Source organism: Sebastes fasciatus, chromosome 16 (assembly GCF_043250625.1).
Source record: "Sebastes fasciatus isolate fSebFas1 chromosome 16, fSebFas1.pri, whole genome shotgun sequence".
NCBI lineage: Eukaryota > Metazoa > Chordata > Actinopteri > Perciformes > Sebastidae > Sebastes > Sebastes fasciatus.
Window position 1 is genome coordinate 18,881,182 of NC_133810.1, and position 26,827 is coordinate 18,908,008.

At 41.1% G+C, this 26,827-nt stretch overlaps 2 protein-coding genes across 4 annotated transcripts; one reads left to right on the top strand and one right to left on the bottom strand.

The window, feature by feature from the left end:
* Positions 1-559: 559 nt before the first annotated feature.
* On the bottom strand, positions 560-11,119 carry LOC141753346 (CD276 antigen-like). Of its 3 annotated transcripts, none has more exons than XM_074611921.1 (6): positions 10,997-11,100; positions 6,967-7,226; positions 4,330-4,605; positions 3,917-4,243; positions 3,720-3,827; positions 560-2,278 (listed from the first exon to the last, which is right to left on the bottom strand). In XM_074611921.1, exons 2-6 carry the CDS (start codon positions 7,031-7,033, stop codon positions 1,950-1,952), a joined length of 1,107 nt encoding a protein of 368 aa, XP_074468022.1. In that variant the 5' UTR covers positions 7,034-7,226; positions 10,997-11,100; the 3' UTR covers positions 560-1,949. The 3 variants fall into 3 exon arrangements, with proteins under 3 accessions (XP_074468022.1, XP_074468020.1, XP_074468019.1); XM_074611919.1 differs by having other exon boundaries at positions 562-2,278; positions 6,967-7,275; positions 10,997-11,111; XM_074611918.1 differs by having other exon boundaries at positions 568-2,278; positions 6,967-7,287; positions 10,997-11,119.
* A 3,827-nt stretch (positions 11,120-14,946) lies between these two features.
* Positions 14,947-26,252, top strand: gabrr3a (gamma-aminobutyric acid type A receptor subunit rho3a). The gene is made up of 9 exons (XM_074611584.1): positions 14,947-15,387; positions 16,117-16,229; positions 19,451-19,518; positions 19,613-19,836; positions 21,644-21,726; positions 22,548-22,685; positions 23,964-24,116; positions 25,265-25,458; positions 25,591-26,252. The coding sequence occupies exons 1-9, from the start codon at positions 15,260-15,262 to the stop codon at positions 25,891-25,893; spliced, it is 1,404 nt and encodes a 467-aa protein (XP_074467685.1). The 5' UTR covers positions 14,947-15,259; the 3' UTR covers positions 25,894-26,252.
* The last annotated feature ends 575 nt before the right edge of the window (positions 26,253-26,827 follow it).

Genomic DNA, 26,827 nt, shown 5'->3' on the forward strand with positions numbered 1-26,827 from the left:
AGCATGTGGGTATAAAACAATGTAGAGAATAAAGCAGCAAGTTCAAGGAGAAGAATGAATGAAAACTTTGGAAAAATCCCCTGAATCCCCACTGAAAATCTTGAACCATCATGCAAAAAAACTCCAATTACATCATAGGGAGGGGGCTGTGGAGAGCAGCCTGGACCAGATGATTACTTCCAGACACGGTGCCGGGGTCTTTGTCATAAAACACACACACATATGTGCCTCTCTCTCTCTCTCTCTCTCTCTCTCTCTTTCATTCTTTACAATTTCAGGAAAATAAAATGACACATAAATCTCAGGAGGGTCTCATTTGAAAACTGGGACACTTTAAATTTATTGCCAGCACAAAGATTTAATTGTCAAAGAGCGCTGGAATGTTACTCCACTTCCTGGTCAAAGAAGGTTTAAAAGCGGTAGGATTTTAAAGCAACCAGACCACTATTTGCTGTTGCATGAGTATGGATTTTTAAAAACTATAGACTGAAACCATGTGTAGAGTGAATCTAGTGAAGGCAGTGGAAAAAATAAGGAGGAGGGGGAAACGATGGAAGAAAAACTGGTGTCAGATTGTGGGAGTGGGTGTACGATCAACTCTGGTAAATGTCGGAAGGTCTGAGTCACAGCGTGAAAAGTCTCAAGTGTCTCAAACCAATCAAAAGAGGCCAAAGTCAATTAGCAATTTTTGGTGATTAATGTGATTATGTTGGTTTTCTTCAAACTGGGCTTTGGCCTTGTCGACTCATCTTTAATTTTTTTCTGTCCAATTCTCATATTTCTCACCTGGCCCTGGATACTTTGGCCCAGTGACACAAAAGTTTAACCACCATCTCAACCTTCACACACCTGAACCGCTTTAACTGAAAGATGTGTATTTACTCAGAGCAGTTCCTGTGATCACTGACGACAAAATGAGCCAGTCCCAGAGCTGTTTTGTGGAGTTACAAGGTTTGTTTATTGTCATTTACAAGGTTTGTATATATATCCATAAAGAAAACAAGCAGGATGTAGACCTATGGTGAACATAACCCACATCACAGCTATGTGCAGGGTTTATCTAGATGACCAGATTCAACTTAATTTGAAAATTGGCTTACTGTAGGTTCACTTGGAACCGCAAAACAGCATGTTTGAGTGTTTGTTATGCCACTGAGCCTGTAATTATATGGCTGCGGTGTGATTTAGGCGGTGATCCGGACGTCTTTGCGCAGACAATGTAATCATGTCCCTATCTTTTGTGGTAATTTGCTCATTATCAAAATCAAACTTGAGTCTATAGGCCACACAGACCTTTTGTGGTTAACTTTGGCAAGCAAGCAAGTTTCTCCATTGGCTGGTTCAGTCTTCACAAATTTGTCACTTTGAAGGGTGTATAAGCAACGACAGTGTACTATACACTGTGCTGCTTTTCTGTATGCTGATGCACACTGTGGAGCTGAATGTTTCTTACCGGAGCCTCTTCACTCCTCCAATCCTCCAGGATAAGCTAACAACAGCTGACGTTAGTGGGAGGGAACTCTTTAGAGACATATTTATGCACTCTGAAATGAAGCAACATGTTTTCTTACTTCTGTTTCACAATGGAACCTTATTATCAACATTGAACGATTAAGATGTCAGTAAAATCTGTACTTTCTGTAAGAAAACCTAAATATCACCCACAAAAAATGCAACACAATAATTCTGTACGAAATTGGCAAATGTGAGCACAGAACAGAAAATCTTGCAATAAGTTTCTTTTTACTGTTTTTAAAGGCAGGAAAACAAGCTTACACATAATAGTTTCACAGTATACAGTATGATACTGCTACTGTATACTGATGATAAAGACACAGAAGTCAGAGAATCCCAGGTTTGATCTGGATGTGACTTGTTGGAGGCAGTTTATGCGTGCATTATCCTCCACAACGTGTTGCTCATTCATGGCCAGATGATTTACTTGAAGTTCATGATATATGAAGCCCAGGCTCAATGTTTCCAAGTCCATCCCTCTCTGGACTACTGGTTTGCAGCCCATCATTTCCCTCCGCAGGTGGTCCTTCTGGTTTTTCTTCCTCTTCTATTTGATTACCTGGTAGTGACGCCACAGTACAGTCCTCCGCTGTGTTTGGGCCTGCCAGTTCATCCTGTGCTTCAAACTGTAATTGTGGTCTGTTGCCTTCAACTCCATGTTGTCTGGTTATGTATGAAGCTGTGGTGTTAAGATGTTTGTGAAGCTCGTCTTCAACACAACCTGCTCCGTTGTATCTATGGGAGGCACTCCTGGTCCCCATTGCTGTACGAGAAAATCAAAATGAGTTATTCAACAGCAGAAAGGCACTGAGATATTGTATGTGATCGATGATGAATTGATTTTTCAATCTGTCAATATTGAACACAAGTTGAATTTGCAATATAATTGCTTCCACCAATTAGGTTGTTTATGGCCTTATTTGTTTGTTTGTTAGCAGGATATCTCAATGCTGCTTTATTTTTATTGAAATTCAGTGAAACGTTTTCCCTTCAGCTTAGAAAACTGATTTTGTTGGTGCAGTCAGTGGCACCATGGCCATTTATAAAGCACTTAACATGCTCACTCATAACTGCACTGTGGGGCGTAGAAGCAAAATCTTTTTTCTCCTGGATCCCTGGTCCAACACTTTTCTGTCAATAAAGGCCATACCCATTTCCAACTAAATACATTTTCTTCCAGTTTTCATCATTTTCACTTTCACTCCTACAAATTATTGCAACAGAGCAGAACTTGCATCACCAGTTCCACCACCAATCATTGTGTTCATACACTCTAACAGAAACTGCTTAGCTTTATGTCTTTGAGATTAAGCTATGCAGATCACACTGTTTTTGGCATCATTGGGAAAAAAATCCATAATAACCTTTCAGTATATTGTAATTCAAGTGTTCTGAGAGAAAACTAGACTTCTGCACCTCCTCATGGCTGCTTTCAGGCTTTAAAAAATCGAGCCTGTGACGGGAGACTTTGGCCCATCACAGGTCATTTCTTACAAAGCGTTCCAATTGAGCTATTTATTAACTATTAAGATGATGCACCGGGTTGATGCTGCGGGCAACCTATAAAACAGGGCCTATATAGGCTAGTTATGTTGTTGTGGGCTTTTTTTGGGCAATATTTCAAAACAATGGTATTAAAATAGTGTTAGTAAAAAATAGTAAAAGCTATACATTTTTAAATTTTTTACATCCCTCATTTAGGATGGATGGCGCCCCTAGCGGCTCTGTATTGCAAGCATCTTTTTCAACACCTTGTGATTATGCACTTGCAAACAATCTCAAAATATGAGCTGCCCTGCAAAATGATATATTATTTTGCCAATGGATGCTGCTACAGCAACAGGATCCATTCAAATGGTCATGAGTCTGACTCACTTCAACTCTTGCAGTCCTATCCCCCATAAATCCTTAGTGTCATTGTGTACTTTCAAGCAGATCTGGATCCATGCGGTTTTACTTACTTGTAAACAACTTTTCTACCATTAAAAATGAAAAATGATTATAGTGCAGCTTCAGCAGTGGTGGGGGTTTGTGTTCTCTGAATGCTTTCATAATATTACCACAAAGTAACATCAGACTACTCTGCTGAATTCAAAGAATCATTTTACAGCTTTAAACCATAGAATTATGTCTCACAGCTACGACTGATATACACACTCCTAGTTTATTACTTTTCGTCACAAAAGAGTGAATATATTACATACCTCTTTGCCTCACACACTGGGGGAGAGCTACAGTGATGGTGAACAAGAAAAAAGCTGCAGAAGCTGCGGTGCTCCACCATGACCTCTGCACACTCTGCTCGTCCACACCTGCAGAGCAAACATTTCTTTTAGTGTATTGTTTCTATTTTCCGTCCTGGATTTATAGAGTTTACAGAATAGAACACTGTAATACTCACTTATTGCTGCAACGGTGATGTTTACTCTGGTTTTAACGACATGTCTGCTCTGCAGGCCTGATAGGGTGCAGGTATACGTCCCAGAGTGCTCCTCAATGTCTGGCTTTTGAAGCAGAAGAGATCCGTCTCCCAGGGGAAGCAGGTCCTGGTCCAGTTCAGCTTGACCCTCCCACAGGTTGAAGGTGTGTCTGCTTTTTGTGTCATATCTCAATATAACAGTGGGCTCGGCAGATGACGCAAAGGTCCACGTGAGGGAGAAATTCTGGAGATTGTGCGGGGCGATGCACGGGATGGACAGTGCATGACCCTCTTCCTGTGTTACGCCCTCTGAAAGATATTATACAGACACCTTTTTGCTTTGTCAGAAATCATCCTCTTTATGAAAACTACATCTTTGTGTAACCAAAACGCACCTTGGTTTTTCCGAGAGGCGGTCCACACCTGGGTCTTGTCAGCCGCTATGAAAGAGCAGAAGTAGGTGTAGTTGGAGAGGTTACCCAGAATCCTCAGTGTGCTCTCCACAGTGAACAGACCCTTGTGGTCTGTGGTTTTGATGGTTGCGTTTTTTAGAGCTTCCTGGGCAGAGTTGGGGTCTGTGGCCCATGTCACCTGAGGGATGGGGTAGATGTTGTGAGAGGAGCAGGTTACCGTCTCATCAGTCATCTCCATGATCACTGACTGGATGAGAGCTAGAACAAAAGACAACAAGTATTAATATGGATATGGTTTCATTTGTGGCACTTGCAATCAGAAATGAACAAGTTTGCTTGTCTGACACTCAGATTCTTGTGTGTTTTGAAGTGAACAGGGCACCAGAAGAAGTAGGATTTGTGCATGTTGTTCTCTCACTCACACACAGTGATATGTAGCCTTTCTCAGTGCTTGTTTTTAGCTGCTCTTTCAGACAAAATCTCCTGCAGATGGAGCTTTTTTGTTGCAGACTGCATCCAGTCTGCACTAGCAGACACTTGTGTTAGCACACAAGTAGGACCAAGACATTAGTGATGGGCAAAATAATTCTTTTCAGTGTACTGAATCACTAGAATCACTTTAGTAAAAACATTTGTTTAAAAGATTCAAATAGATCAGGGCTTGACTGGCGCTCCGACTGCACTGCATGTAGTCCCATTCAATGAACTAAAACACGGCTGAATGTTCAGTTCAGCTCGCTAACTAGAAAACTGAGAACAGCAAATTTAGTTGGATACACATACCGTTTGCAAATAAAAGGTGTAGGTAACTAAATGTCGGGTTGTTAAATATATATTTATTAAATAAATAATTTAGGGTGGTGCAAGACCCCTCCGCAACAAATAGAAACTATACTGTGCATTTAAAAAAAAGAGGAAAATATTAACTTAAAGGGACTGTTTGTAAGAATCAGAAATGCTTGTTAAAAGTGACACCTGTGGCCGCTAAGTCAACGAAAGTCAGCGTCGGGCTCGCGCTTGTGCTCGCTCTAAATAGATATGAACGAGCATCGTTCAAAACAGTGAGGCGACACACGTCAGCTAAAACCACAATATCACTCTATATTTCACTTGCTTGGCAGTAATGTTAGCTAACCAGACGAAGGTCTCTCCACGAATCACTGCTGATCCTAGTGTTGGCTTTTCCTGCTTCAGCCTCCCGACCGCGGCCGGAGGGAGACACCGGCACCCGGTCGGAGACGATAACGTTTCTCGCTGCGGCGCCCCGTCGCTTCACATGACACGGAAAACCTCTGTTGGTCTGGAGGAGTTGCAGCAGTTATTTCTGCACATTCACTAGATATTCTCAGAGCAAAACTAACTCTTCTGCAGTGTGTAGTGTGCATGTGAGGTGGAGCGAGCTGAGTGAAGGCAAGCATGCAGAGGAGCAGAGGAGCAGAGTACAGCAGAGACTCCGGCCCTGGAGACCAAAGCTACGGTCTCCCCCGCGTATTCACACCGCGGCCAACACTGTTTTGCAAGACGGGCTTCACTAGATATAACTTTGCGGTTTTGGTGCTTCCGTGTAGTTTGTGTTGGAGTCTTGTCTGAACGACGTAGCCACACACGAGCACGCATATGCGAGCGGGCATGGGACACCGACCCGGGTGATTTATACGTGTAAGAAGTTACAAACAGTCCCTTTAAATGTGCATTCAAAAACAAAATAAATAGCCTAACTGTAGTGCAAAAAAAAATATCAAACATACAAATAGAAACTGTACATTTAAAGGGCTGCACAGTTGTTCAGTGATTAGCATTGCCGCCTCACAGAAAGAGGGTCGCATGGCTTGGGGCCCTTCTGTGTGGAGTTTGCATGTTCTCCCTGTGTTAGCGTGGGTTTTCTCCAGGTTCTCTGACTTCCCCCAACAGTCCAAACACATGCAGGTTAGGTTAATTGTTGACTCTAAATTGCCCGTAGGTGTGAATGTGAGTGTGACTGGTTGTCTGTCTCTATGTGTCAGCCCTGTGATAGTCTGGTGACCTGTCCAGCGTGTACCCCACCTTCGCCCAATGTCAGCTGGGATCAGCTCCAGCCCACAAATTAAACTAAACCTAGCACCCTTTGATGTTTTTTGTCATTAGTCGCCTGTAAGGTTTTTGTTAGAAATCCTGCTAAAATACAACAATTCTATAAATATATAACATGCTCTTCTTTAATTCTCTTTATGCCAGAACATTTAAATAATGAGCAAAAGGTCCTTCCTGTCCTTAAAAATACATTCAGACTACAGACTAAAGACTGAATCAACACCTCTCTAAAACGGTTTTAACAACTGAAACTGAGTTTATAACAGATACTTTTCCATATGATAACATGACAATCAACCATTAATAGCTGCTGTCTGCTTTCCAACTGCCTTGCCATTAAGACACAGCCAGGAGCCTTTCTGCTGGGCAGTATAGTGGAAAACAAAGAGTGCAAAATGTTCCACCTTGTTGTCACGTCCTTGAGGGTAATTTATGAATGGAGACGCTTCGCCACTCAAATGCTGAATTCATCAATTTTAGACAAGAAAAGAAAGCCCAAAACAAAATGGAAGGGTAGGACTGAAAGCAATACCGTCACATTGCACTGACCTTTCACCTCCAGGTTGACCAAAATCTCCTGGTTGCCCTTCCGTGTGCTCGTGTAACATTTGTACATGCCCTTGTCTTGAACTTTGACCCTCCTGAGGAGCAGCGAGGCGTTGCCGTGAGGGATGTGGGAGTTGAACAGGCAAGTCCTTCCGCTGAAGTGCTTGTTCTGGAGTCCAAACTGATCCTTGTTGTAGTAGTAGCTGTGAACGGGGATCAGCAGCTTGTACCAGTGGATCACCACAGTGCCGGTGGGTCTGAAGCTGCAGGGCAGGATGCAGTCATCAGGGATGATGCAGGTGACGTTTGCATCTGGTAATAAGACTTTTAGATGGTAAAGCTACTGTCAAGATTCAAGAGCACTGCATTGTTTACACATTTGTCATTATTCTTTTTTATTTTTAGTTTCAACATTTTTATAATGTAAAAAGGGCACCACAATCAATATTGAAAAAAAGATACACAACACCAAGGGAATTTAAGGATGACAAAAAAACAAAAAACAAATAAACACAATGAACCAATAGAACAACCCACTCCCCCCACCAATCGGGGATTTAAAAATAAATAAATAGGTAAATAGATAAATGAAATTATATAAATCTAAATTAAATAAAATTAATGGATGAATACCTTAAAATAAAAATATATAAATATAAATAAAATAATTAAAAAAATACTAAAAAAAACAATCACATTTAGAGAATTTAGAAATATTGCCATGCCTCACCACCTGTAACACTAACACACTCTTTATATATCCATCCATCCATCTTCAACCGCTTATCCGGGATCGGGTCGCGGGGGCAACAGCTCCAGCAGGGGACCCCAAACTTCCCTTTCCCGGGCCACATTAACCAGCTCTGACTGGGGGATCCCGAGGCGTTCCCAGGCCAGAGTAGAGATATAATCTCTCCACCTAGTCCTGGGTCTTCCCCGTGGTCTCCTCCCAGCTGGTCGTGCCTGGAACACCTCCCAAGGGAGGCGCCCAGGAGGCATCCGTGCTAGATGCCCGAACCACCTCAACTGGCTCCTTTCGACGCAAAGGAGCAAGGACTCTACTCCGAGTCCCTCACGGATGACTGAGCTTCTTACCCTATCTCTAAGGGAGACGCCAGCCACCCTCCTGAGGAAACCCATTTCGGCCGCTTGCACCCGCGACCTCGTTCTTTCGGTCATGACCCAACCCTCATGACCATAGGTGAGAGTAGGAACGAAGATTGAACGGTAGATCGAGAGCTTTGCCTTCCGGCTCAGCTCTCTTTTCGTCACAACGGTGCGGTAAAGCGAATGCAATACCGCCCCTGCTGCTCCGATTCTCCGACCAATCTCACGTTCCATCGTCCCCTCACTCGCGAACAAGACCCCGAGATACTTAAACTCCTTCACTTGGGGTAAGGACTCATTCCCTACCCGGAGTAGGCAAACCACCGGTTTCCTGCTGAGAACCATGGCCTCAGATTTAGAGGTGCTGATTCTCATCCCGACTGCGTCACACTCGGCTGTGAACCGATCCAGTGAGTGCTGGAGGTCGCAGACCGATGATGCCAACAGGACCACATCATCTGCAAAAAGCAGCGATGAGATCCTCAGCACACCGATCTGCAAACCCTCCTCCACCCGACTACGCCTCGATATCCTGTCCATGAATATCACGAACAGGATTGGTGACAAAGCGCAGCCCTGGCGGAGGCCAACCCCCACTGGAAACGAGTCCGACTTATTGCCGAGGATCCGAACACAGCTCTCACTTTGGGCGTACAGGGATTGGATGGCCCTGAGAAGTGCCCCCCTCACCCCGTACTCCCGCAGCACCCCCCACAGTATCTCCCGGGGGACCCGGTCATATGCCTTCTCCAAGTCCACAAAACACATGTAGACTGGATGGGCATACTCCCAGGCCCCCTCCAGGATCCTTGCGAGAGTGAAAAGCTGGTCCGTTGTTTCACGGCCAGGACGGAATCCGCATTGTTCCTCTTCGATCTGAGGTTCGACTATCGGCCGAACCCTCCTTTCCAGCACCTTGGAGTAGACTTTACCAGGGAGGCTGAGCAGTGTGATACCCCTGTAATTGGCACACACTCTCTGGTCCCCCTTTTTGAAAAGGGGAACCACCACCCCGGTCTGCCACTCCTTAGGCACTGTCACCGACTTCCACGCGGTGTTGAAGAGACGTGTCATCCAAGACAGCCCCTCCCCACCCAGAGCCTTCAGCATTTCTGGGCGGATCTCATCAACCCCCGGGGCTTTGCCACTGTGGAGTTGTTTGACTACCTCAGTGACTTCCACCAGGGTAATTGATGATGGTCCCCCATCAGCTTCCAGCTCTGCCTCTACCATAGAGGGCGTATTGGTCGGATTCAGAAGTTCCTCAAAGTGCTCCTTCCACCGCCCGATTACCTCCTCAGTTGAGGTCAACAGTGTCCCATCCTTACTGTACACAGCTTGGATGGTTCCCCGTTTCCCCCTCCTAAGGTGCCGGATGGTTTTCCAGAAGCACTTTGGTGCCGACCGAAAGTCCTTCTCCATGGCTGCTCCGAACTCCTCCCACACCCGCTGCTTTGCCTCCGTCACGGCAGCGGCTGCTGCTCTTCGGGCCCGTCGGTACCCTGCAACTGCCTCCGGAGACCTCCGAGATAACATATCCCGGAAGGCCTCCTTCTTCAGTCGGACGGCTTCCCTGACCACCGGTGTCCACCACGGTGTTCTTTATATAATTAGTGAGAAATAATTAAATTTATTTGTTAATATTAACAGCTACATTTTAAGATATGTACATTACATGTTTTATGTTTCAATATTTGCCTTCAAGTTGTATTCTCCATGACAACAACAAAAGTAACCATCACTTACCTAATTTTCCTTCATAATTACACATTCTTTAAGGCATTATTGGTAATCATTTCCAGTCACGTCTGTGTTGTTTTGGGTTTGCAAATTTCAAGAGTCTGTTGTCAACAGACTTCACAAACAGTTTAGAACAACTCTGAAATCTGAAGACATATTATATCCGGATTATGAGCAATAAACTACTTTATTTAGTTTGTGATTAGGCCACTACTGCTGCGCTGCTCACGCATTCGGTATTTGTTTAATTTGACCTCAAAGATCTGCTGCTGCAACAACAACAACAACATAGTGTCAGAATGAGGAATCCTTGACTTTTGCACCATTTCACTGTTGCGGTTGTTTCTTATATTTCACAACAGCATGAAACCGCACTGAAGACAAAAGCAAAATTTGTACAAAAGAGCCTCCGTCCTTTGTTTTATTGTGTAATAAATCTGAGCTGTTTGTTTTACTAGAATATAGATTTTTTTCACACTTCACCCCAAATGAATGCTCAGCCCCCCAGATGTGTGCAGCTGTCACAGCTGGGTAACCATCAGTGCGCTGAGGACACAGTGCAGCTGTGTTTAGTGCTGTTGTGGAAATATCAATACAAACTAATGTTATCTGTTACAGCTGTAATGTTTCTGAAGGCATTCTTCAACACATACTCAACTGTCATTACTTTACATGAACTATGGAGCTGTAAAATCATTGTTGAAATTTCAATTACATTTACTTTCAATGCTGTGCTCTTCCTGTGGCCTGCTTGGAATTTGCACACACTAATAATACATTGATTGATATCATTAGTGTGAATGGTATCATAGCTTTGTGCTTTGTACACTGTCTGCAAAAATAAGCACCATTATTTACCAAAAACTGCTTTTTCAATACCACATTCAGCATCACCTTGTTGCAAAGATTCATAGTACGCTATTTGCCAGAATTGTGAATCATCTCACTTGTATATTTTACCATCAAATCCTTTTGATTTTTCAAAGTTTAAGTCAGCTGACCAATGTTACTGATACCAAAAAGAATCCCAACTTCCCAACAGTTTAGCACTTTCTAACATAATTCAAAAAGATTATAGACAGCAGAAGCTATTTAAAGCATCTTATCAATTTAATTCCCCTTTGTTGACAATAAATCACTCATCTGTGAACTGTATGAACAGACGCCAATTGATGTGTTACAATACCTTTTGAGTTTGCCAGTAACAATTTCTCCAGGAAAATAAGCAGCATAATCACAAGTCTGTGTGTCTCTACCATGTTAGTTGTTGATCCGGTTGCAGTATTTGGCATGCATGTGTGCAGTGAACTGTTTCGGTGTGATTCCACTTTACATCCTTCCTTCCTGAATGAAACACTGACTAATTAACCAGGCAGGTAAACGTTTAACCAGCCTCCATCTGAATGCTTCACCACACAACACCTCTACTGAAATAGTTCACAAAACACATGTAACACCCACTGTAATATTCCGTTATATTCACAAAATGAGTACACCTGGTCATCTCTGCTTGCAAAAATGTGCTCCTACGAATCGCACATTGTCATGCAGAAAATACAATGATTTGTTCAGCAGAAAAAAGCAGAAGAAAACATTTAAGTGGATGAAAGGAAATAAGTTAAAGAAGAAAACACAGTACTTTTAAAAAAAAAAGGAGGCCTCTCTGTTTCTCCTATAGTATCTTACGATGTGACAATCCTGTATATCCTGAAAAAAGACAAACAGGTGTTATCTGCAATTTTTCTGGATACCATTACTTACAGATGTCTCTAGTTTCAATGATATCACATTGTTACCAAACCTGATGCAAAAAGTTAATGTTTACTAAACAATGTCTGAAACAGGAATCAAACACCATCTTGTTTTATATATGGATGTTTCCTCTTTGTTCAATGCCAGCTGGAAGACACTTAGAGTATAGAAAATGGATAGATATGATGATATTAGTGATTTCAATGTGGCTCAAAAACAATTGCAGTAATGATCAGGATAGATCTTTGTCATTTAGAAGTTGCAAAGAGTTTGTCTATGACAATGCTGTTATTTTGGCATGGTTAACTGCATAAATCTGGCTATTGATGAATAAAAATGCACTGCACAGCTCTTAACATATTTTGACAGATGATGACCTCTAGAGGGCACAGATGAGATGTCACTATGTGGATGGCCGCCTGCTGTCCAGCAGCTGTGGGGTCACATGTACAAGAGAGCCAACATCCACGTGCATGATTCTTTAAGATGGCATTGCTCGTGTCTGCCCTCAATCAACTTTAATCCCAGATTAAAGGGACCACGCCACTACAGTGGAGTCATGCCATCCGTGTTTTGATTTCATCGTTGATTCTAAAGTTTCTCTTTCTCTGTTCCAGGTTTTCCTTGATTTAATACATTAAATTCCCCTCATTATTTCTTGTTGATGCTTGAATTTCCATGTCTTCAGTTGTTTACATTTTCTTCATTCTCTTTAGTGATACAGAATAATTTACTGTATGTCTTTTGTGCAATATATCACATGGCCAACATTAATAATCCATCATGTTGAATGCATACTAATATCCAGTATGCTGCAGATCTACTGTAGGCCTGTATGTGGACAGCTTGCTGGTTTAATTGAAGTTCAATGCATTCGTTTCTAAGCAAAAATCAAATCTCATGTGTTTCAAAGTAATTACTATTTTTGCTTGTATTGTGTCAATAACTATAAATGTTGAGTAAAAAAAGTAAAAAATTATAGTAACAAAATTACTACTACCACTACTTCTACTTAATATAATAATAATAATAATAATGATAATAATGATAATAATAATAATAATAATAATAATAATAATAATAATAATAATAATAATAATAATAATAGTGATAATATAAAAAGTTAGCATAACATTAGCTAGTTAGCTTATCTTTGTCCAGTTGATTGGATAGTTGGCATTTGGCTTATAGATCTGAAGGTCCGGTGCCAACCTGTTAGTAAATTGGACATGGGCCTCCAAAGATTTACATATTTTGAATGCTGACATGTGTTCACTAACACCAAAACACATCAGTGACTGTAATTGGTGGCTAGCTATCAAGGTCTTAATAATTCGTAGGGATCAATATCATTAACTAACTTCAATTTTGTAATATATCACCCGTTTGCCTCTGTCAGCTTCTCTTTATATGGGTATTTGTCTTTCACACGTACTTCATACATTTCTAATGATGAACGATTGACAGATGACAGATGAATAGACTGGTGATATATAATGACAGCTATTTTTCCCCTATAGCCTACTTTATTTAGAAAGTTCAATACAGTAGTTTCTTAAACATGTTCAGATTTTTAATTACAAAAAAAAGTCAGTATGTTGCACAGTATAAAAATAATATAAAAATGATACAACAAATAAAATGTAATGAAAGGAAAAGATGAATAAAAAGAAAAAAGAAAAAAAAAACAGTTGGGGTCTGTTAAACAATTGGAATAAATTTGAAATGTCTAAATAATCTAATAGTTTTTGCCAATTTTGTATTTTTGAGTTTTAAATTTTCAATCACATATGTTTTAAAATCAGTATTTTTAAAAGTATAAAAGGAGGGTATTCTTTTAAGCCATATCATTTTATGGAAATTATATTTTGCTAAGATATTAGTCAAATTAATTATGTAAATTTCATCTGCCGAAAAACTGGGATTGTTAAAAGTGAGTAATATGACAGCTACCATATACCATCCAAAAAGGGCGGCGCCGCACCAGAATGTTACGCGATTCCCATTCCCTATTGTTAAAATCTAATCCTTTGAGAAAGGTCAATCAACACATGTTGGCTATTCGTAGGTCACTCTGGTATTATGGGCATGATGTCGGCCCCTGAACTTTACAGAAATGGCTTGTGATCAGAACACCACTTTTTTTTAATCTCCAGCTTGGAAAAGCCCGGGTGGATAAAGTGAACTAACATGCTTTCCCCGTTCTTATTAACCAGTGAGAAGCTGCGATATGACGCTGTCAATAAATCTGCTTGTGGGGCTGCCCAGTGTCCATCAGTAGAGGAATTTATTTGGTTTATCTGTAAACCAACTGTTGTGTAGGTAATCGGAAAGTGAAAATTCTTAGCTCTCTGCCAGTTAACAGGACGGTTGGATTGCTATATCCTTGCAGGTGGTTGGTCACTGGGTGGAGGGATTCTTCTTGTGTTGGGGTTCTTATTGCATGTGGCTTGCTGTGTCCTCCTAACCCCTGTGTGCTCTTTTCCTTGCAGTGTGAGTGTAAGTAACTGTGTTTCTCCAACTACTGGTGGCGGTGAAGTATTCTGCATTTCCTCTTTCCTCACTCCATTCCTCCTGTGGGTTTCCCTAGCACCCTTCCTCCTGTACCGGTAAGGTTAGTGGTGTAGGGACATTTTAAAAAACATTTTAACTCTATTTTTGTAATAAAGGACATTATTTTTCTAACTCGGCCTCTCTTGCAGCTTTTATCATTCCAGCAACTAATCACCATTTTTTAATTTAAATAAAAGTGATTTGATTTTGAAACTTGAAACTCACGTCTCTGACCCATCTCTTTATCAAAGAACTTGTGGAATTTGGTTGGGTTATTCTCTGGGGGAAATTCCCAGGGTGGCGTTGTCAAGTTCTAATAGCATGGGTTTCTGCTAAGTGCCCAGGTTACAATAGTAACCTTTTTACTAACACCGACTGTATTTGTAATCCTTTTTTCCTAATATTTAGATGAAGGGAAAATAGTTCAAAGCCTCAGTTCAGTAATCATATCCTCTGCCATGAATGGATTCTGCTCAGAAGTCATAAGTGCAACGTCTGCAGATGTGCTCCAGACATATGCTTGCATCCGTGTCCTCTGGATGGGATCCGTCCTCCCACCACCACAGTGTGCAACTCGAGGGAAAATCCTGCAATGTATGAAAGTAGGCTAGAGGCTTTTTATTTTTATCTGGTCAGCATGATGATGAAACTGCTGGTTGTATTATCCCTCTCCCCACCCTCTGCTGCCTCCAGTTTGTAGGTTACCGAAAGATTTCACCAACCACAGATAAGAAGATTAGAGAGGAATTAATGGTATTCCTTTGTCATTATAGGAATAAATTGATATTTGGTTTTACGTAAATCAGAGGGTGGGGACAGTTGGGAGTCGGAGCAACATGTTGTCAGGAGACGTAAGCAGAGGGATGGCACAGAGACAGGCAAACTCAACCAGGGGGATGCCTGTGCATTGGAGCTAAGCGCTGGATATCCGACTGATGTTCACCATGTTAGAGGAGATGAAACAGCAGGATAATGCAGAAGTAGCTGGGCGTGTGCGTGGTGGGGCAGAGTGATGAGTGCTGCTGGGACATGGACGTGCCAGTAGAGGACGACCGGGACAGCTGTGGCATTCCCTGGGCGAGACACTGACGCAGTGGGAGGAACGCTTGGGTTCCTCTCTCGTCCTTCCAGCCCCAGCTTCACCATGAGAGTGGCCCTCCTGGCCTTCAGACTGATGTGCTTGGCCTGGCTGTTGCCCGTCAGCAGCCATTACCCCAACAAGAGGAGACACAAGGAGCAGTACGGAGAGAACACCAAACAGAAGCATGGAGGGTGAGCCAAAGTGGGATTTCTCCCATGACTCTTTGTTGTTTGTGGAGCTGCTTCTGCTGGTAGAATGTACTTTTTTGACACCTCGTATCTATATTTTGTTTCTTTACGGGAGGCTTCTCTGTTTGCTAATTTACATAAGGTTATGAATATGGAAATGGAAAGGTAAGAGCAAGTGATTTATCATGTGAGGTGAAAGGTGATCTGTGCATTTCAATAGACTTCAATTCAACTTTATTAATACACAAAGGCAATTTGATTTTGTGCAAGTAAAAACAGACAGGAAACAGACATTATGCACATAGACTTTCTCTATTACTATAAAATGGTATTCCGACTTATTCAATATATCATTAAAGAGCATATTGCTTAGTAATTGGAATTGGAGTTTTTGATAAACATTAATCTCTTCATGAGGATTTATAGGAAGACTTTAAAGATAGATGGGCCTCTTAGAGCAAAATAAAACAATTCAAAGGTCAACTCATGAGACAGACACAAGAGAGGCCCCACAATGTCTCTGACCCAGTTAAAACTGTGTGTTAGATCAGTAAAAGAACTTTAATTTCCTGTAGACCAAGGCCTTTGGTTGTAATCAGAGTGCTAAAGTCCAATTAACCATCACTAACCCCTTTGACCAGATGGCGCTTCTGCTTCAAGTAAGTGTCTGTGTTTCGAAAAAGCGGAGAGAGTTTCTCTGTTAAGCTGTTGTTTGTTCTCTTTGGTTCTCAGACGGGTGGATCTTAAGATGAAAAAGCTGGACAGCACCAAGTCTCTGCTAATTAAATCTGAGCAGCTGCTGCGGATTGAAGACCACGACTTTGCAATGCGGCCTGGATTTGGAGGTAAGGCACAAACCTAATCTATCCATATACAATATATATATTTAATTCCACTTCTTTCCTTTTATTTTTTGTCATTTTTAATAACCATGTGCTTTCCTGGTAACTCAGTCAGGTTAATGTAGGTTACTCTGCGGTCTTTGGTATTACAGCTCCCAAAAAAACCTTAGTGACCTAGATTGTCTGCCGTGTGAGACAATGACTGCAGACAGTTGTACAGATAAAATAATCTCAACTGTGTACCTAATTCTGTGGGGGGGGGAGGGAAAGCCTGATGTTAGAGGATAATTCAAAAAACTAAAACTAGCATGTTTCGTTTTTATCTGAGAAGCTTTCTTTCTGTGCCTCAAAGCACAAGTCTGGATTTTGTTGAATTTTTTTTTGTTTTTGCTATTTATTTGAGTAAATGGTGTACAAGAATAACTCAATAACCACTTTACATTCATATAATATTATCTGGTGCTTCAGACACTGAATTTTTTTCCTTTCCATTTTCACCTTGAATTAATTTTGAAAGCTGCTTTTTTCTAGTCAGAAAGGGTTGCAGTTTCAGCAAATGGTTGAGTGGCTTTCTCAATCCTCTCAGTGGATGTTTTCTCAATTGTTTGATTCTACCTTACCTTAGGTAACTTGTGATAGCAACAGACGCTCCAAAAACAGTCATCTTTGAGTAAAAACCTTCAAGAAGTCGTGACTCTTGCCTGCCATTTAGTTACTGTAGAAGCAGTTGTACCATATAACCAGTTATTGTTTCAAACACAGAAAATATGTTTTCTCGTACAAAAACTATTACATAAAACATCTATAGGCATATGTTCATACATTGTCCCGTGGCCAGTTGACTGTAACAGACTTCCTGTATGGCAGTGTCTCTGTGTCAACTCATATGTCATCATGTTTTCTTTGCAAACAATAAGGTCTTACAAAATCAGCAATGTGTGGGTGGTTGGACTGAATGTTTTTGTAAAACCCTTTGTTTTTTTGTGTACCAGTGTGTGTGTGTGCAGTATAGTTTGCTTTTTGAACATTTATGAACTCTGAGCTCCTCTTATTCTAGTTCTGAATGAGCATCAGTAAATAAATCTGTTGTCAATAATTCACTTTGTGAATACCTTTTAATCCACATGTCAAACATTAAGTTTGTTTAAAATGATTGTTAATGGAGTTAAAGAGTTGACACTAGTAATTTTTGACATTTATTTCCAAACATTTTGAAGCTGACTCTCTTTGAGTTGACCTTATCAGCGGTTATTGAATCATTTATCATAATTTCAGCTAAAGCAAGAAAAAAATATTTCGTACTGCCTTGCTCCTTGTAGTCCCTTAAGTTTGTATTTACAGTCTTGTACCTTTGACCTTTCACTGCAGTTGCTCTTTGTTGGTACTGGAGAGTTTTGTGCCCATCAAGAACCTCAGTGACTAGTGAACATTGTAAAAAATGAACAGGCCTTCACCTCCAGGAGCCTACCGGCCCGATATAATCCCTCCCTCTTCACTACTCTACTGTAATCGTAGACTGATGGCTTTGAGTGCTTGCCTTCATTAGATAATGGCACGGAGAGAACGGGATGTTTGGTACACATCATACGTTTGCAGTAAGCTGACATAAGGACCAACTATACGCTATATAGGATATTTATGTAATAGCACAATATGGTGCTATTCACTGTAACATAGCATTGTAGCAAACGTTTGGGTTTATCCATGCAGACTGCTGCGCAGGCATACAGTATGTGCTTGCAGTCCAAGTTAAACCTCTTTGTTGCAGTGTTTCAATAATGGGCTGGCAACACAGGCAACAATAAAAGGCCTTAGTTTGTTTCCTGGCTCTGACCCCTTCTGTACACTTTCTCCCAGTGTTTGTGTTGGTTTACTTCAGGTCATGTGAACTAAAATGCCCACTGATAGGATTGTTAGTGTCAGTGGTTGTTTGTCTTCGTGCATGCTGGGGTAGGCTTCATACTCTTATTGAAATAGGCTAATAGGCAGTTAAACAACATGAACTGATAAATGAATGAATCTTTTGGTGATCTACGTAACACAGGGGATATTTATATCCATGTAGATTGTTGTAGTTAGCCAAAATTATGTAAATGAAATCTATATGGTACGGTGGCCAAGAAGTGTCGAACGAATGCAAAAGCCACAACAAAAATGCAACAGCAACGGATGTTGACAATGAAGCCGCCTGACTACTACTGACGGCGGACTATTTTGGGTTTGTTCGAGATGAGCCAGGCCTGTGCAGAATCGATCACCGGCGATCATAGCACAATTCATGCTGGTTAGATTTGTGTCCGACTTGCTCTGACGTCATGCACATATTGGGCGATAACCTCACAAGATTGTGAGGCGGCCATTGTTTTTAGAGCCAGGCGCCCCAACTGCTCTCCACTGACTGCAAGACCCAGGGCATGATGGGAAATGGCTGGCTGTTACCTGATCAGAGAGCTGATTGGCTTTAATTTTGACCACAAATACCACATTTGTATAAAATCCAAATTATCTGTGAAATTGTAATATTTAATGCTAGATTGTAGGCTATTAGTCTCATGTTGTGCAATGAAGGTTTAATCTGTTAACAAATATTCTGTTTGTATTCTTATTATCTTTATTAATTCGCATTTGTGCTGTGGCTTTTGCATTTGTTTGACACTTCTCGGCCACAGTGGTCTCATGCTGATTTGAAAGCAGTACAATTAGTTATCTTCTCAAAACATAAAATGTTTGTAGTTTCTCTGAGATAGTCTTCTAGTGCCCAGTCAAATATTTCATAATACTGTTTGGTTACTTTGTAGCTCATCCAGAAAATGAAAAGCGGATTACAAGTTTGAGATATCTATAAACCCTTCAAGTATTTTGTAGCATCGTATCTGTGAGCAGCAGACTTGTAGAGATGACGATGAGGATTACTGCTTCACCCGAGGTGTTATGTACAAACCATTATCTGCCAGTAACTGGTGAAGGGATGTTGTAGCTATACAGTATGTATTAAAAGATGATATGATTAAGCTGAGTCATGCTTAAGGACCAGCATGATGTAATGGGCATCACTTTTATCCCTCCTTTTGTTTCCGTAGTCTGTAAGATGTAGCTTATATCGTATAGCTCAGCAGTGGGGTTTACACATAAATAATCTCTGGCAGATGTGCAGACAGATGATTCATGGAGGAAGTGATCCAACTGTTGCTCAAAGCTGATTCGAACGTTTGACCTTTTTGCAGGTTCGGCTATTCCTGTCGGCATTGACGTCCAGGTGGAGAGCATTGACAGCATATCTGAAGTAAACATGGTAGGTACCTCCAGGATTTCTGCAGCTAGTCTAACCAGTGTCTACAGTGTCTTCTTTTCTCTGCTGGGCTCACTTGTTGCTGTTTTCTTTTCAGGACTTCACCATGACTTTGTACCTGAGGCATTACTGGCAGGACGATCGCCTGGCCTTCCCCTCCAGCAGCAACAAGAGTCGTACCTTCGATGCACGTCTCGTGAAAAAGATTTGGGTTCCTGACGTGTTCTTTGTCCACTCTAAGCGTTCTTTTATCCACGACACCACCATGGAAAACATCATGCTGAGGGTTTTTCCTGACGGCAATATCCTCTACAGTGTCAGGTAAAAGAAAAAAGTTTATTTTACATTACTTTTACAGAGATTACCATCAAAGTAGGAATGATTAAAGCGAGACTAAACAGCAATAACGCCCACTGTGGCAACAAATGGTAATTACAGGATAATGGCACGTTGAATTTGCCTTTATTTCCCAGAAGTTTTTTTTCTTTTTTCAGTTGTTTTAAAGACATCATTATGTTTAAATGTTTATCTGTTTACATGTTGCGTAACAGGAGCAGAAGTAAAGAGGAGCAGTACATTCAGAAAATGTACTAATTCATGTCAATTAAGCTGCTTTCACACGAGATAAGACGTTGCGGCGATTCGCTGCAAGGTTGTGCGGCAGTGTGGGAGGGTCACTTTGATGGCCCATTGACTGCAACGATTAATGTCTTTTGTTCCCTCATGGCTGGGTTGTACAGCTCTGGATTACCGGTTGCGTGATAGGCCACCCCAGCTTGACGTTGGGTTGCGTTTTTCCAAAAGTTGATTCGGTTTCTACTTTTCTGCCGCAGGCCACTGCGTTTATTATTTTTTTTGAAACCCCTGTTTTTGCCGCACCGCCGAATCTGGTGTGAATCCAGCCTAAAGCCCCAGACACACCAACCCGACGACGGAGAACTAGCGGCGACCAAGGCCGCCTGTTGCCTCGCTTCAGGTCGCCTTTGTTTTGGCCAACAAGTCGCACTCGAACAAATCGCAAAGTCTACAGCCGAGGGCCAGTTAGCATGTACATTCTTCGCCTGCGTGAGATGAAATAACTCTCCACACCAGCAGGTCGCGGTGGTGTGTATTCATCATTCAAAAAAGGAAAACGGAAGACTGAGCACTACAAGCCGTTGTTGTGACACGTACATGAAATGAAGCAGCGTTTGCTGACCATTTTCACATCAGTCTTACTCACCACTTAGCTTCATTCCAGATGTTGCTGTGAAAATATCCGTTGTCGTGGAATGATCAGATTAAGGTGAAAAATGAGAAGAGCCTTCTGCGTGTGCCTTCCTGACTTTACTCGTTTGATTGCCTCACGTCCGTTTCTCTTTTCGTGCACTGATTCGTTTAAGCTGAACTGCCAATCACAGTGATTTCTCTCACCGACGAGCGCCGCCGACTAGAGCCGACGGTGCGGAAAAAACTAGGCCGACGGACGCTCACCGACAGCCCCAAACTGTCCCGACGGCCGACCATCGGCTTGGTGTGTATGAGTATAAGTATGGCTATAACAGCAAATCCCCTTGTTACATTGAAATAAACAAGGATGCGTTTTATTTCATATGAATTTGAATATTTTAAAGAGGAAGAGTGTGTAATTTGTACTTTCAAAGGTTACATTGTCTCGCTTTAACCATGCCTGTGCATTTAAATCTAGTTCAGTGAGTCATGATATAATATAAATATTACTAAAATGTTTGAAAAGGATGTCAACCAAGATATAAAACAATCCACTGGACTATTAATGCAAGGTTTAGCAAGCAGAGCCTGAAAGGAATATGAGAAGCTTTCAGACTATGTTGATCATATCCATTTCAGCCACAGATGTCAACAATATGGCATCATCCTTAACAGCTTGCTGCGGGCACAGAGCCCTGTCAAACACAGTTACTGAATGAACAAGTCAGTTCATGTCAACATCCACCATCTTAACTGTTAAAAATCAGTCCAGTAGTTTTGTTTTATATCCTTTTTGACATCTTGACTGAGATGAATGTACGCAGTTTAATTCAAATATAACATTTCCTATGAACACAGTTGCTGATGCTGAATTGCTTGATTTATGTGGGTGTTTCTTTAACTGTAAGCTGTGTTTTAGGATCACTGTGACTGCACTTTGCTCAATGGACTTCAGTAGTTTCCCTCTGGACACACAGAATTGCTCTCTGGAGCTAGAGAGCTGTGAGTACCAAACTACTGTTGGGACATTTCTTGTTGCGAATGACTGATAGGATATCCAAAGCAGTTTTTCAGAGGATTTAGATTTATTTTGTTGCATTGAATTTGCACAAAAATCTACTTAATGCTTGACGTGTCTTGCTGGAAAAACATGTTACACAACCTTTGGTACACTGATTTGTAACTTAAAGGCACCGGCTAGTGATACTGCTGAGCTCAATAACTTACACACAACATTATCCATGCTGCTGGTCAAAAACACTATTGGATATCTTTGACCATTATACTAACATGACAGAAACACACACTGAATAGCTCTAAGTGCATTACCATACTTCATAAACACTCAGTAAGCATCGCCATCTTTTTTTTTGCACAGACTAAATAAATCATAATCCTCAATCAGGTCAATCTCTGTCCATTAAATGTCTGCTTTTCTGATGCAGGATTTACTAGGGATTCTGTTTTTCATTCTGCTCTGCTCTGAACTTATTTGGTCATAACTGACGATAATCGGGATTACTTTCTATGTGGGAAATCTTTTCTTTCTGGCCTGTTTCTCTCTCTTTCTCTCTCTCTCTCTCTCTCTCTCTCTCTCTCTCTCTCTCTCTCTCTCTCTCTCTCTCTCTCTCTCTCTCACTCTCTCTCTCTCTCTCTATTCTGTCTTAAATTGTTACATGGATAAAGCATGGATCCTGATCTCAGAGGAGAGTCGGGAGTCCCATTTCTGTGCGCTCTCTTCTCTCCTCTGAGAAAAACATCCATGACTCTTCTAAGAGAGGTAACAAGTGAAGATGTCATCCCCCTTCTCTCCTCTCTTGAAGATGCGTACAATGAGAACGACTTAATGCTCTACTGGAAGAACGGGAATGATTCATTAAGGACTGACGAGATCGTGCTCTCTCAGTTTTTTATTGAAGACTTCCAGCCTTCCTTCGGGCTTGCCTTCTACAGCAGTACTGGTATGTGAGGTTAGAGCCTTGAGGGCCCCTCTGAGTTGTACCCGCTTTGGGAACAACCAGAGAGCTCCTTATTTGAACTAAATACAGTGTACGTCACGAAACTCCCTACTGTTTTTCTAAAAAGGGAAAGTTTAAGTTGAGACCTGTATATCAACGGAATTACATCGCTAGGCAACAGCTTGAGTCCATGTTTACTTCCTGTCAGCTTGGCTTCGTCCGAAATCACGTCTTATTTACTACATACTCAATAGGTGCACTATCGTTCAACATAGTTTTGTGTGAATAAACAGTAGTATGTATCTTTTTGGACGCACTGAGCAGTATTTTATGTCTTCACTTCCTGAGAGCCTCCTTGCCGGTTGGAGACGTGTAACCATGGTTAACCGTGTCAAATTATTGATTTCTTAATTAAGTAGCCGTGTAATAAGCAGGATAATGTACAGCTAGCTGGTCATTGTTGTAAAAGAAACCCCTTCAGATGAGAGACCCCTCCTCTGCATCGCCCTGTCGGGGTTTCTTTCACAACAATGACTGGTTCGCTGTACATTATCGAGGGTGGTATCATTCTTATCATCTAATTCGAATGAGCGAATAAGCACAGTTCCCACATTTTTTAACTATTCCTTTGAATACATTGCAGAGAGAGCAGTGTGTGTGTTGTGTACACAACAATGTATAACAAAACAGGGATAGGCCTTATTATAGAAATCACTACTATAATAATTTAATACCATTACTAAATAAAATTAAAGTGTTTACCAGTTTTTCAAGATCTGTTTTAAAGGTTATGTGGCAAACATTCTTTCAACATTATATGTAAGGAATCATGTGCCTTTTTATTTACATTTAAATTATAATGTAATATTGCTTCTGTGGGATGCTTTATTATTTAAGCATTTGACTGCTAAGCCCACTTTTTGAAACCCTGCCTGCTTCTACTGTGACATTTCTAGTGTGAGAAAGAAAGATAGAAGGGGCAAGGGAGATTTTCTTCTCAGTGTGAAATAATCTCGTGGGGACCTATCCGCTCTAAGAGGTTGTTATATAACTTCAGCTCTAGACAGATCTGCCCCAGAAAATAATCACTTTCTTATCTGAGTTCTAGGTTCTCCCTGTTGGTCCATCGTGTACTTTCTTAGATTCACAATTTACGCAATCCAATGCAGCTGATTTTTGTAACATTTCCCAAAGTGATTGTCTTGTTTTCTGCTGCCACTCCCTAATATTATGCTATTATACTCCCCACCTCCACTTTCTGTCCATTTATCTCTGTTTCAGGTTGGTACAATCGACTCTACATAAACTTCATTCTCAGGAGGCATATCTTCTTCTTCATGCTTCAGACGTACTTTCCCACCATGCTGATGGTGATGCTGTCCTGGGTGTCTTTCTGGATAGACAGGAGGGCCGTACCTGCCCGTGTCTCTCTGGGTACTGAGACGGCCTCTAATACTTGTATACAATATCCTTAAAAAAACAACACACATTTTGTATTATACACAATCAAAACTGACACAGATTTATTTCAAACAATATTATGTAACTTGTAGTGATATTTTTTTGTACCAATTTGGATAATCTAGTTTTTCTGTTTTATTTTAAGGACTAGTTAGACATTTTGGGGAAATGCACTTACACTCTTGTTTATACGCTAAATGTTAAGAGGCAGCCAGCAGCCGGATAGCTTAGCTTAGCTTTGCATTAAGATTGAAATAGAGGGACACAGCTATCCTGCCTCTGACCCATTTTTCATGTGTTATATCTCATTTGTTTAATCCAAACAAAAACTGTAGTGTAAAAATTACATTTTGTGGTTTTATGGTGAATAATGTGCAGAACTATTTCTTGGCCGTGTGCAGTGACTTCCAGGAGTCTTGCTGTCACAGTGAGGTTTCCAGGCAACCAGCAGAGACTCTCTCCCCCTTAGCTTCACATTTATGGTGCCTTCAAATGAAACTTGTGAGCTTGTGTTTCCAACATGGGAAGTCCAATATATTCACTTATTATGTACCGAAAAATTTACTTTAATGGCCTCCGCCATTTCTGATAACGTCAACAAGCACGTAACAACTCGTGAACTCTGAGCTTTCACTCTGAACTTTCCACTTCTTTTCCACTTATGAGGTTGTGAATACCACACTTCGTTCATATGGACTCTTCTTGTGAACACGGTAAACACGACCCCATTGGAAGGCACCATTAGTGAATAGACATGAAAGTGGTATCGATCTTCTCATGTACGTAATTTTCAGCAAGAAAGCGAACAGGCCTAAGCATGTTTTCCAAAATGTCAGACTATTCCTTTAAGCTTTTTGACGGCTAACACTACGTTAAATTGTTCTAGTTAGACCATCAAAATATTGAAAAATTGCTAAGACACTAAATATAATAATGTGGAGAATTTGTATCATGCAACGTGGGTATTTTATTATACCTATTGGTTACTTGTGTGGTGGGGTTTCTGATCTGGTGAATTACCAGTGTAGTAAATTGTATAATCTATCTAAACAATGGATGTTATTTGTGAGGTGACATTTTTAATACTCATGATGTGTTGTATTGGTGCTTTCTGTATCCAGGCATCACCACAGTTCTGACAATGTCCACCATCATCACTGGTGTCTCAGCCTCTATGCCACAGGTGTCTTACGTCAAAGCCGTAGACATCTACTTGTGGGCAAGCTTCCTGTTTGTCTTCCTGTCTGTCATCGAGTACGCTGCTGTCAACTATTTCACTACAGTGGAGGAGATGAGGAAGCTCAAGAGGGCAAAGGTCAGTCATATTGAGTTTTTTTTTGTGGCCTAGAATATTTTTTTTAAATCATCATGTGACATGTTTGTCCTGCAGAAAATCATTCCCTACCATCTGGACAGCCTAACTCCTTTTCTGCTTGTGTCGCTGCAGATCTCCAGCTCCTACAATGCCACCCAGGCTATGGTGTTCGATGGCTGTTTCCATGACAATGAGATCGACCTGGCTTCTTTTCCTGAGGTCTCCAGCACCCCAAATACAGAGACGAACACTCAAGCTCGAAACTCTACCGTCTCCGGACCCGCAGAAGGCACCAGGCTACGCCGCAAGAACCCTGTAAAGCAACACTTCAGCTTCATTATGAGCAACAGCTACATGATCGACTCCTACTCCAGAGTCATATTCCCCATGGCTTACCTGCTCTTCAACATCATTTACTGGAGTTTGTATGCATAGTACATTAACTATGCAGCACAATAAACAATATTCATTTTCACCATTCTACAGTGTACCACCAACAGGCTGCAATAAGCTGACTAAACAATACTAGTCTGCTATGGGATGTAACCTCAAGTTTGCATAGTGTGTGCTGATGAGCATAGATATCTTGCATGATGTCTTCTACTCAAGGAGTGTTCAGTTGTAACTTGGAGAAAAATCCGAGATCAGCTGTTGCATTGAATGGCTGTTATTTTTGCGGATGTTTGTGTGTTTTGGCATGCCTGTTTTATAAGAGAAAACATTTTATTCAAACAAATATATTTTATTTCTTGATTAGACACAAACATCAAATTGTATAATTAATGTACATTGTCTGGAAAATTAAATGGATGGTCTTACTTTACTTCCCTTTATTTTACTTTTTATTTATCTGGGGCAGCATCTGGGACAAGTCTAATTGTTATTCCTGGTCTGCTGCTGTGCCGAGATTGAGCCAAAACAGTTAAGATGCAGCCTTAAAACGGAAACAGTGAGCTGAAAGATGCTAACATGAGCGACTCCTTTCACATACAGGTAGTCATGTGATCCATTAGGGACTTGTCATCCACATTGGCTTAAAGGCTGAGGATTTAAAGTCATTGTTGAGAAGAGATTTAATACCTAAAGCATCAAAACCATACCTCCATCTGCTCATGATGATCATGTAATATGTTCAAAAGCTCCAGAACAGCTACTAAATGGACCTTGAGGTAAGATTGTTTTCTCAACTAATTAATGATGTATATAGAACAGACACATGCAAGCTCATATAACATTTATAAGTGTAGAGCAGATGAGACTAATCTTACAGGAAAAGATTAAAAGTATGCTAACATTGAATGTGTTACTGTTAAACTGGCCTGACTCAGCTGAAACTGGTTTACAATCCTTTTGCATAACAAAGGACTAC

What these genes read in the sequence shown, in the direction of transcription:
- LOC141753346 (XM_074611918.1), bottom strand. Translation starts at nt 11,102, where the DNA reads ATGCCAAATACTGCAACCGGATCAACAACTAACATGGTAGAGACACAC. An exon ending in GTTACTGGCAAACTCAAAAG is followed by an intron (nt 7,288 to 10,996) that starts GTATTGTAACAC and finishes ACCATCTAAAAG; the next exon opens with TCTTATTACCAGATGCAAAC. An exon ending in GGTCAACCTGGAGGTGAAAG is followed by an intron (nt 4,606 to 6,966) that starts GTCAGTGCAATG and finishes CTTTTGTTCTAG; the next exon opens with CTCTCATCCAGTCAGTGATC.
- gabrr3a (XM_074611584.1), top strand. Translation starts at nt 15,260, where the DNA reads ATGAGAGTGGCCCTCCTGGCCTTCAGACTGATGTGCTTGGCCTGGCTG. An exon ending in ACCAAACAGAAGCATGGAGG is followed by an intron (nt 15,388 to 16,116) that starts GTGAGCCAAAGT and finishes TTTGGTTCTCAG; the next exon opens with ACGGGTGGATCTTAAGATGA. An exon ending in AATATCCTCTACAGTGTCAG is followed by an intron (nt 19,837 to 21,643) that starts GTAAAAGAAAAA and finishes GCTGTGTTTTAG; the next exon opens with GATCACTGTGACTGCACTTT.